General features: G+C 43.3%; 1 protein-coding gene across 6 annotated transcripts in view; it reads left to right on the top strand.

Annotated features, from left to right (window-relative positions):
* The first annotated feature begins 62 nt into the window (after nucleotides 1–62).
* The window catches only part of KDM1B (lysine demethylase 1B), a 62,611-nt gene continuing 51,204 nt past the window's right edge, over nucleotides 63–11,469 (top strand). For 3 of the 6 annotated variants that reach the window (XM_047857954.1, XM_047857953.1, XM_047857949.1), the window contains exons 1-6: nucleotides 63–200; nucleotides 524–567; nucleotides 3,931–4,030; nucleotides 5,258–5,385; nucleotides 6,409–6,498; nucleotides 7,052–7,163. In XM_047857954.1, coding sequence (XP_047713910.1) covers nucleotides 3,944–4,030; nucleotides 5,258–5,385; nucleotides 6,409–6,498; nucleotides 7,052–7,163 — 417 coding nt within the window. In that variant the 5' untranslated portion in view covers nucleotides 63–200; nucleotides 524–567; nucleotides 3,931–3,943. Of the gene's footprint in view, nucleotides 201–523; nucleotides 876–3,930; nucleotides 4,031–5,257; nucleotides 5,386–6,408; nucleotides 6,499–7,051; nucleotides 7,164–11,469 lie in introns of all 6 variants that reach the window. The other 3 variants (XM_047857951.1, XM_047857950.1, XM_047857952.1) reach the window with 3 other exon arrangements.

Genomic DNA, 11,469 nt, shown 5'->3' with positions numbered 1-11,469 from the left:
GACCCTACTCCTCCCTGGTCCCGCCGGCTCCTCCCACTCCGGGTCACGCCGTGACAGGGGCGGAAGCGGCGGCGGCGGCGGCGGCCGAGCGGGGGCTGCGGCTCGCGGCGCGGATCGTGCTGTCCTGTGCGCGCAGCGCGCGGCTCCGGAGAGGCGCCGGCAGCCCGGGCCGGCGTGCGGCGTCTCGCCTGCGCTCCCAGGTGTGGGGCACGCGGCTCCGGGGGCGGGCGCGGGGGCGGCGGCGGATTTCGGGTGACAGCTCCGCACAAAGCGTTTTGGCTGGGGTGCAAGCTGCCTTTCTCCCCTCGTGCAGCGCCCCTCGCCCCGGTGGGAGGTGGACGGGTGCGCCGGGGGCTGCCCGCGCCCTCCCCGGATTGGAAAGGGCGTGCGGGGTCCGAGGACGGGGTGGGGGGTGGGGGGTGGATTCCCGGGCTGGAGTGTTGCAGCGACCGGGTTCCCGGATCCGTCGCGGGGTTGAGGGTCTCACCTAATCCCCCCCCTACAACGCTTCCTTTCTGTGCAGCGGTGCCTTCTCCCCCCGACTCCTTGCACCTTTCCGGCGCAAAGGTGAGCCCCGGAGGCTGTTGCTTCTCCGACTTTGGAGAAGAGACGAGAAAGCTTTTCGGAAAGCGAGGCGGCTGCAGCTGGCGCCGGGAACGTTGGGGGTCTCTCCTGGGGACTGTCAGAGCCCTGTCACCTGGGGAGCGTCTGCCGCCGGCGGCGAGCCCACACTCCGGGGGTAGGAACTCCCTGGCTCGTCCTTCCCAGCCGAGGTGTGGCGGCGGGGCGCCCTCACAGCCCTGCAGGTGTTGTAGGAATCTTCCCGGCGCAGCCACCACGCGTTCAGACACGAGCGGCATTGCCAGGTTGCTGGGGTAACTGCTCCGGGCCCGGGGACCCGGTGGGGGCGGCCGGGGTTGGGGTAGCTGTTAGTCAACAGCCTGGCAGCTGGCAGGTGAAAGAGGAAGGAAGAGAGGCAGGCCCAGCTGTAGAAAGTTAGGGTTCCGTACTATGGAATCTAGCCAGCTGGAGGCCCAGCCCTCCCCGGGGTGGGGTGCGGGAGTCCCCAGACCACTCTATTTGGGGAGCTCCGTCACTCCACAGGTATGCACACGACCCAGGGCTTCTGCGTTTTGTTTGGTTGCTTTAAAAAAAAAAAACAAAAACCAAAACTCTATTGTAGTGGAAGAAAGGGGGCGGGAAGAAGGTATCTTGAGGAGGTACACGAGAAAATGACTACCAGTGATTAAATGGTCTTTCAGGCGGTGAAAGTAGTCCCTAAAGCATTCAGGGAACTGGACTGGATCCATATTTCGGAAAATTTGATTGGCGTGGGTGCAGTAAGGTGCTAGGCCTACCTTGTTTTAAATGACCCTGAGGGGAGTTCTTGTTTCTGTTGCCTCTGAAGAAGTTTCTGGTAGTTTATATCTTATTTTTAGAAATTGTGCTGATGCCGCTGTAAATTTTTATTTCAATCAGAAGTGTTTTGGATTCAGATTTTTGTGAATTCTGTGGTTTTTTTTTTTTAATATTCAATAGACTACTTCAGAAAAAAACCTTGGGAATTATTAAAATAGAAATCTAGACACTGATAGATATATCCATTTATTTATCCCTGCAAAAGCCCCTCACTTTTTTCATCCTTTTGTCATGTTAAAAGAAAACCAAAGCAATAAATTTAAATTTAGAAATATATGCTTATGTAATTATATTGAACATGAAACGAATTGATAAAGTTAGATGTGTTTATCAGTTTGAAAAACCAGGTGAGAGCACTTTCAGCATACTAATTTGTTAGCACTTGCGATCAGTATTTCTAACATTATATTTAAAGCACAAAAGCTGTAGCCTTTCCAACTTAAAAAAATTTCCCTTCATCTTAAGCCTCAAGAATCCAGTAACAGTGAAGACACAGAGCTGACAATGTCAGAAAAGGACGAGGGTGTATCACTGTTAATTCTGTAATTAAAGTTGAAAATGTAGTAACACTAAAAAATCATCACTTACGTTTTTTTCTCGACAACAGACTTAACAATGGCTTTTATAGCCAGTGTTTTCATTTCTTCTTAACCATTTCTTGTATAATTTTTCATTGCAACTAAATACATATTTTCCAGTACACAGTTGGATTAAAACGTTTGTTGAAGTTTCCAGAAACTATACTTACTTTGGAGAATGCTGGTATTTCTAGGTGATAGAGCCAAATGTTGCATGGAACTAGGCTGATGATAATGAAACCCGACATTAGACTCCCAATATTTTTGCTGTAATCCTTACATGTACCATACATTTATATATTCTATATACATATTTACAAGTGCTTTATCTGTGTCTTTTTTTTTTTTTAATTTTTTTTCAACGTTTATTTATTTTTGGGACAGAGAGAGACAGAGCATGAACGGGGGAGGGGCAGAGAGAGAGAGGGAGACACAGAATCGGAAACAGGCTCCAGGCTCTGAGCCATCAGCCCAGAGCCCGATGCGGGGCTCGAACTCCCGGACCGCGAGATCGTGACCTGGCTGAAGTCGGACGCTTAACCGACTGCGCCACCCAGGCGCCCCTATCTGTGTCTTTTTTTATGAATAACATAGAATGTACGTATTACATAAGGAGATTTATTAGAGTGGACAGCCTTTTGAAAACATAAACGTGATCCAGAAAGCTTTTGGGTATAAGAATTACAGGTAGACAGTAGTTCTAACATTATTAGGGCATCATCCAGTGGTATAACGAGTGGTGTAGAACCAAAAGGCAACTTATTTGATGCTTAACTGTAATACATTTCAGAATATGTATAGAGATTATGTGTTCGTAACTAACATAATGGTTTTGAGAAAGTGAAGACTGAGTCAGAGGAAAGTCATCTGTAACACTGATGTCAAGATTCCTGAGAGTTGGTGTAGATCGCAGATGAAGTTGTCACACATGATGTTAGTAATCTGTGAAAAATGCTCTTATGAATGTTAGTATAATTCACGGATACAAAACAGTAGGATTACAAGGCCCTCAAAGCTTTTATCCAAGATGAAGATTATGTTTGAGGAATTTGTATCTTATGATAACACTTTTCCACTTTCAAATTTCTTACCCATAGATATGTCCTATTTTTCATACTCTTATTTTGTGTGTGTGTGTGTGTGTGTGTGTGTGTAGTAATATGATGGATCAGGGAAGGAATTGTGTGTTAATTGTGAATATGTTATTGAGTACTTTAAGCATTTTTCATTTAATTTAATTAAAAAATACTAATTTGATAATTCTTAATCTTTCATGATGACTATGCATTGTTTTTCTTAGAGACTTTTGTTCTTAGTGCTTGTTAAACCATGCTGTTATTAGACTGTTTGAGAGCTCATAAATTTTTCTAGTAGAAGATACCAGTGACTGTCTAACCCGGATTCCTAAATGCAGTAATGACTGGACAGCGTGCCTGAGATTTTACTGAGAGGGAACCAATGAGTTTTCTTTGTGAAGTATAAGATCAAAATTCAGGAACTACTAAGAAGATATAGTAAGGGAGAGAGGAATGGAACAGACAAAATGCAGGTGGTTTTACTGAATTTTACAAACAGTAGTGTAACTGGTTTATTGGTCATTGGTGTGTGTCTTATTTTTATACTTTGAAATGTATATGTTAGTAACGGACAACATTTATTGAGTACAGTACTTACAATATGCCAGGTCAGGTGCTTTAATAGATTATCTTAACTGCTCGCACCACTTCTGTGGGGTACACTCTTGCTGTGCCCATTTTATATATGGGAACACTGAAGCTAGGTCTTAGATTAAGTAGTTTGAAAGCAGTGGCTTCACACCGGGGCAGCCTAACTGCGGAGCGTATGCTCTTACCTAGTAAACTGGATAATAAATTTGCTCCGGAGGGTCAAAAGCGTTACTATTTACTCATTTAATTTTTTTTTTTTTTTGAAGATTTTCTGAAACAATGGCGACCCCTCGGAGGAGGACAAAGAAAAAGGCATCTTTTGATCATTCTCCAGATAGCCTGCCTTTGAGGAGCTCCGGTAGGCAGGTACCGCTCATTTGTTCACTCAGTGCACCTGTTTTGTTGTAAGTACTCTCCACACCCGGCGTGAGGCTTAAAGTCACAGCTGCACGCTCCGCCAACTGAGCCATCCTGGCACCCCACGATGCACCTGTTTTGAGCACACGAGATTGTGACGATTTGGGCTGAAGTATTAGAGATGAAAAGATATCTTTTCAGTCCTCAAGGAACTTGAAGCCTAGTGGAGAAATTCCCCTCGGAACGATCACAGGACAGTGTGATAAAGGGCTAGCGTGTAGAAAAACGGTACATCTGGTGGAGGAACTGCAAAGACAAAGGGGTAGAGTGTGAATCAGCATGGGCTGTTCAGAGAATCACAGCTGTGTGGTTGCTCCCAGGATATGAGCTGCGGCCAGATCATGCTTGGCGTGGTGTCGTTCACAGGAACTTGGACTTCAGCTTGGAGCTGGTTGGGTGCCGTTGGCGGTTCCTTGCAGCCATCTCTTTTCTACGGTTTTGTTTTGTCTTTAAAGAAAAGTATTGAATGATGCGATTCTTTTTCTAAAATTACTCAATTTTGGGGGGCTGGCTCAGTTGGAAGAGCATGTGACTCTTGATCTCGGGGGTTGTGAGTTCGAGCCCTATGTTAGGTGTAGAGATTACTTAAATACAAAAAAAAGATAATACAGTTATTCAATTTTTTTTTTTATTGGCAGTGCTGAGAGTATATAACTGCTCTAATTAAAGAAAGCCTGAGAGTGACTTTTATTTTGACCAGTACAGCTTTCCCTGAGAAAGGCTCATGTGTTTTATTTATTGTCTTATTTTCTTAAAATATTTATTTTATGAAAGAAAAAGAGCAGGGGAGGGGCAGATAGAGGGAGAGTGAGAATCCCAAGCAGGCTCTGCCCAACACGGGGCTCGATCTCATGAACCTCAAGATCACGACCTGAGCCCAAATCAAGAGTCGGCCGCTTAACCCACTGAGCCACCCAGGTGCTCCGGCTCGCGTGTGTTTTAGTTTTCTCCTCAGAGACCTGTCGTTCAAGTGCTCCTTGTGTATTTCTAGCCTGTCCGTGAATTACTTGCACTCTGCTGTCTCAGGGAAGTTGTTGTCTTATCAGCCCTTCCCCTGCTGCCAGGACGTTGTTGATTTTCATAAGGTGGAAGTTATTTCAGTAATAAAAACCTTCTGCCTCCTTCACTCCTCGCCCTTCTGGGGAAATTGTAACCTCACAGCTGGTTCTTCTTCAGGCCAAGAAGAAAGCAACAGAGACAACAGATGAGGATGAAGACGGAAGTTCAGAGAAGAAATACAGGAGATGTGAAAAGTCAGGCTGCACAGTAGCGTGTCCCGTGTGCTTTGCAAGTGCTTCTGAAAGGTCGGTGTGGATGGGGTGTGTCAGCCTCCCATTCCTGCTCAGGAGGGCCTTCTTGGTGGGAACATCATCTTCTAAGATTGTTTTCCTAAAGATAGAGATAGGTAGCATAAGTCCTTTAAGAATAGAGACAGTCCCCCTGTACGCTTCCTCTGCTCGCCCTAGATGTAGAAGCTCTACGCAGTGGCCAGTGTCCTCAGGTCCCATGCACCATGGCCATATTGCTCCTGGGGGTTGAGGGTGGGGTGGGGACACTGGAGGGCAGAACATGGGCTCCCCTGGGAGCCCAGCACATGGTTACTTTCCCTGTGCTTCCTCTCCTCCTCAGATAACCTGTCTCCTCTTCCAGCGGACATATACGGGTCTCACTGAAACCATGAAGCCACCAGCACTCTTGCCATTTTTATTGGGATGACCCAAGCATGACCTTTTACTTCCAGAGAAGAGTCTTCAGATAAGGCTTCAGATTCCATAAAACCTGACAAACAAATCCCCATTTTTATTTTCTAGTCACACAGAGGTGCTGGTGTTAGCGTTCACTGCAGCATTGTATTTCATTCTTTGGCGACATTATTGGCTGTTTGACAGGTTACGTTTGCCAGATACGTTTGCTTGATGGTCAGATTCCAGCTGGCCGGATTTGTTCACTACTCAGTATTGGGGCCATATGTTATTGCCAGAGACTGCACTTGTCTCCTTCATACACGTGAAGCTTGCAGGAAGCACAGTGACACCCCTTGTATCATGTCATAAAACTCTATCATTGCTCCGGGGAGTCTTGGTAGAACTTCGAAGCCCCTTCTGGGGTCTGGGTTAGGTACTGTGAATCTGAGCCCCTATGCCCTCACCGTGTATCATTATGGATCAAACATCCTTTCAGTTTCCCCTGTCATCAACTCTTGGTTGTTAGGATTCTAAGTGGAGATCGCATAAAATGGGCTTGTAGAATGTGCTTAATACATGTGTTTAAAAAGGGAGAAGAAATGCTTACTCATCACCAAAGCTGCCCGTCTTTGCTATTTTCAGATGTGCCAAAAATGGCTACACGTCCCGATGGTATCACCTCTCCTGTGGGGAGCATTTCTGTAACGAATGCTTTGACCATTACTACAGAAGGTTTGTTCACTAATTGTTGGAGGTTTCCATGGTGGAGGGCACGGTGGTGGGAGTGGTGGGGGAGGCGGAAGGGGTCAGGCAGTTAAGACAGAACCCACAGGCTTACTGAGTTACTCCCCCGTTCCAACCATGCCAACTACAGCCGTGCCAGAATTTCGATGCAGTAGTTTGCTGTGTGCGTGCTTATGTGCGTGCACACTCAGGGCTCAGAAAGTATCTGCTGTGAGATAGTCATTGTTTTTGCTCTGCAAGTTGTGAAAAATGTGGGCACTGCTTTGCTATTCTGTGACCGGGCATGGGTGCAGAGATTTTGGGGAGGATGCTGACGACTACAGGGTGCTGGACAGTCATCCCTTCTTAATAGTTTTCGATACTAAACTGGAAGGACCTCACCCTTCCCGACAGCCTGTTTGACGGGCACTGAGGTAACTTTCCCCCTTCTTAATGACAGGGCTAGTTAAATCCTTTACGTAAGACTTCCTAACCTGCTTCCTGTTTTTGAAAACCTGGTGAACTTCTAGCTTGATATATTTATTTTTATTTATTTTTTCAGCCATAAGGATGGATATGACAAATATACTACCTGGAAAAAAATATGGACTAGCAACGGGAAAACCGAACCTAGCCCCAAAGCTTTCATGGCAGACCAGCAGCTCCCGTACTGGGTAAAAAAAATATAATGCTTTATTGTGCTGGAAAACGTTTGTGGAGCCAAAGGCCAGAATGGATGAAAATACTGATTTTTTAGGAAATCTTTCTATTATTACACTTACTCTTCTTTCTGTGTCTTAAGCATATCACATTTTTTGTTTTTGTAGAAAACTTAGATAATTCACTTACTGTAAAGAAGAAACTAAACTAAAACTGCCACCAGTTGATACACATCTCTCAAATCTTTTTTTCTGTTCATATTTTTATGTGTATGTTGAAGCACAGTTGCATGCTTTTATACACAAATCCTAATTAGGTTGAAAATCATACTTTGTGTATAATTTTTTGTAGTATTTAATTAACTTAACTTTATATTACTTTTCCCTGTAGCCATGCTTGAAGATATATTTTAATGATTGTGTATATTATTAGGTAAATACACCATCATTTAATAAATGGCTAATTTTTAAAACATAGGTAATTCTGAGTTTCTCTTGTACACTTAAAATTTATTAATTACTTTTTTACGTTTATTTCTTTGAGAGAGAGGGAGAGAGAGAGAATCCCAAGCAGGCTCTGTCAGCACAGAGCCTGATGTGGGGCTCCAACCCACGAGCCATGAGATGATGACCTGAACCAAGATCAAGAGCTGGACGCTCAACTGACTCAGCCACCCCTAAAAGTTTTTTTATTGATGCAAAGCTCACATAACAAACTTAACTATTCTTTCATTAAGTTTTATTTAAGTAATCTCTATACCCAACATGCGGCTCGAACTCACAACCCTGGAACCGGGAGTCGCATGCTGTTCGACTGAGCCAAGCAGGCGTTCCAAAACTATTTTGAAGTGCACAGTGTAGAGGCATCTGTTACACTGACAGTGCTGTGCAACCAAATACTAATTGCAAAGCCTATTCATCGTTCACAGAAGAAACCTGTGCCCATCAAGCAGTCCCCTTCCATTTCCGCTCCCCCAGCTCCTGACAGCCCCTGATCTTTATGGATTACCTCTTTAGGATATTTTACGTAAAGGAATCATGCAGCATGTGACCTTTCGTGACTGGCTTCTTTCTCAGAGCATAACTCTGTTGTACTTCATTCCTTTCAATGGGTAATGTTCCATAGTGTGGGGTGGTCAGATTCTATTTATCCGTTTATCTGATGACATTTGGGTTGTTGTCACCTTTTTGTTATTGCAAGTAGCTGCTGCTGTGGACATTTGTGTGTGAATATTTGAATTATCTGCTTTCAGTTCTGTTTGGTACATATATACCTTGGAATAAAATTGCTGGGTCATATGGTAATTCTATGTTTTACTCTTAGAGGGACTTGTAGACTGTTCTCCGTAGCAGATTGCTGTACTGTCTTCATTCCCAGTGGTAGTGCATGAGGCTTCAGATTTCACCATATCCTCACTAACTCTCGTTTTCCATTAATTTGATTCTACGTATCGTAGTGGGTGTGAGTGACAGATACCACTCGCGGGATGTCTTGCTGTGGTTTTGATTTCTGTAACAACTAATGCATTTTTTTGTGTGTGTGCTTGTTGGTCATTTGTTTATCATCTTTGGAGAAATAACTGTAAGTCTTCTGTCCATTTTGAAATATTCCCTATGCTGTACATTTCGTTTCTGTGACTTAACTAATAATTGGAAGTTTGTAGGTCTTAGTTGCCTTCACCTATTTCGCCCATCCCTCTATCCACCTCCCTCTGGCGACCAGCAGTTCTCTGTATTTGAATCTCTTTTTGTTGTTGTTGTGATTCGTTTATTTTTTAGGTTCCACATATAAGCAAGATCATACGGTATTTGTCTTTCTCTGACTTATTTCACTTACCGCAACACTGAGTTCATCCATGTTGTTACAAACAGCAGAGACTCATTGTTTTCTATGGCTGTGTTCTACTGTATATATATATCCCACATCATCATCTTTTTTATTTTGAGAGTGTGCAAGCATGTGAGAGTGGGGGAGGGGCAGAGAGAGAGAGAGAGAGAGAGAGAGAGAGAGAGAATCCCAAGCAGGCTCCATGCTGCCACTGCAAAGCCTGATGTGGGGCTTGATCTCACAAACCGTGAGATCCTGACCTAAGCTGAAATCAAGAGTCAGACGCTTAACCAACTGAGCCACCCAAGCACCCCCTACACCACATCTTCTTTCTCCATTCATCTATTGATTGACGCTTGGGTTGCTGTCATAATTTGGTTATTGTAAACAAGGCTGCAGTAAACATAGGGGTGCATGTATCTTTTCAAATTAATGTTTTCATTTTCTTTGGGTAAATACCTAGTAGTGGAATTATTGGATCATATGGTATTTTGATTTTTTATTTTTTGAGGAAACTTCATATATTTTCCACAGTGGTTGCCCCAATTTACATTCCTACCAACAGTGCATAAGTGTTCCCTTTTCTCCACATCCTCACCAACACTATTTACATTATTTTTGATGGTTTTTTTTTTTAATTTCTTTTGAGGGAGTGGGAGTGGAAGGGGCAGAGAGAGAATCCCAGGCAGGCTCCACACTGTCAGCATAGAGCCTGATGTGGGGCTCGAACTCACAAACCACGAGATCATGACCTGAGCCCAGATCAAGAGCCGGATGCTTAATTGACTGAGCCACCCAGGTGCCCCTATTTCTTGACTTTTTAATACAAGTCCTCCTTATAGGCTTAAGGTGATATCATTGTGGTTTGGATTTGTATTTCCCTGATGATGAGTGATGTTGAGCATCATTTCATGGGTCTGTTGGTCATCTGTATGTCATCTGTGGAAAAATGTCTGTTCAGGTTCTCTGCCCATTTTTTTTTTTAATTTTTTGTTTTTAACGTTTATTTATTTTTGAGACAGAGAGAGACAGAGCATGAACAGGGGAGGGGCAGAGAGAGAGGGAGACACAGAATCTGAAACAGGCTCCAGGCTCTGAGCTGTCAGCACAGAGCCCGACGCGGGGCTCGAACTCACAGACTGTGAGATCATGACCTGAGCCGAAGTTGGACACTTAACTGACCGAGCCACCCAGGTGCCCCTATCTCTGCCCATTTTTAATCAGGTTATTTGTTTTCTTGGTGTTGAGTCGTAAAAGTTCTTTATATATAGTTTGGATATTAACTCTTTATTGGCGTATCACTTGCACATGTCTTCTCCTATTCACTGGATTGCCTTTGGGTTTTGTTGATGGTTTCTTCACTGTGCAAACTTTTTATTTTGATGTGTTCCCAGTAGTTTATTTTTGCTTTTGTTTCCCTTGCCTTAGGAGACCTATCCATAAATAATGTTACTAAGGCCAATGTTCATGAAATTACTGCCTATGTTTTCTTTTAGTAGTTTTATGGTTTCAGGTCTCACATTTAGATCTCTAACCCATTTTGAGTTTATTTTTGTGTATGGTGAGAGAAAGTGGTCTGGTTTCATTTTTTTGTAGGTAGCTGTCCAGTTTTCTCAGCACATTTATTGAAGAGACTGTGTTTCCCCCATTGTATATTCTTCTCTATTGTAGATTAATTGATCATATAAACATGGGTTTATTTCTGGGCTCTCTATCTTGTTCCATTGACCTGTCTGTTTTTGTGCCAGTACCATAGTGTTTTGATTACTACAGCTTTGTGATATATCTTGAAATCTGGGATTGTGATACCTCCAGTTCTTTTCTTTCTCAAGATTGCTTTGGATTCAAGGTCTTTTGTGGCTTCATACAAATTTTAGGATTATTCTAGTTCTGTGAAAAATGCTGTTGGTATTTTGGTAGAGATTCCACTAAATCTGTAGATTGCTTTGGGTAGTATGGACATTTTGACAATATTCTTTCAATCCGTGAGCATGATGTATATTTCCATTTGTGTCATCTTCAGTTTTTTCCATTAATATCTTAGTTTTCAGAGTACAGATCTTTCACTTCCTTGGTTAACTTTATTCCTAGGTATTTTTATTTTTGGTGTAATTGTAAATTGGGATTGTTTTTTTTTAATTTCTCTTTCTGCTACTTCGTTAATTAGCATATAGAAAGGCAACAGATTTCTGTATGTTAATCTTATATTTTGTAACTTTACTGAATTTATTCTAATAGTTTTTTGGTGGAGTCTTTAGAGTTTTCTATATATGGTATCATGTCATCTGCCAGTAGTAACAGTTTTACTTCTCCCTTACCAATTTGGATGCCTTTTATTTCTTCTTTTAAATGCTTATTTACTTTTTTGAGAGAGAGAGCAAGAGTGAGAGAGAGCGAGAGCGAGCACAAGCGGGGAAGGGGCAGAGAGAGATGGAGACATAGGATCCAAAGCAGGCTCCACGCTCTGTGCTGCCAGCACAGAACCCAACACGG

The sequence above is a fragment of the Prionailurus viverrinus genome, chromosome B2, assembly GCF_022837055.1.
Source record: "Prionailurus viverrinus isolate Anna chromosome B2, UM_Priviv_1.0, whole genome shotgun sequence".
Classification (NCBI taxonomy): Eukaryota; Metazoa; Chordata; class Mammalia; order Carnivora; family Felidae; genus Prionailurus; species Prionailurus viverrinus.
This window is presented reverse-complemented; position numbering and strand designations above follow the sequence as displayed.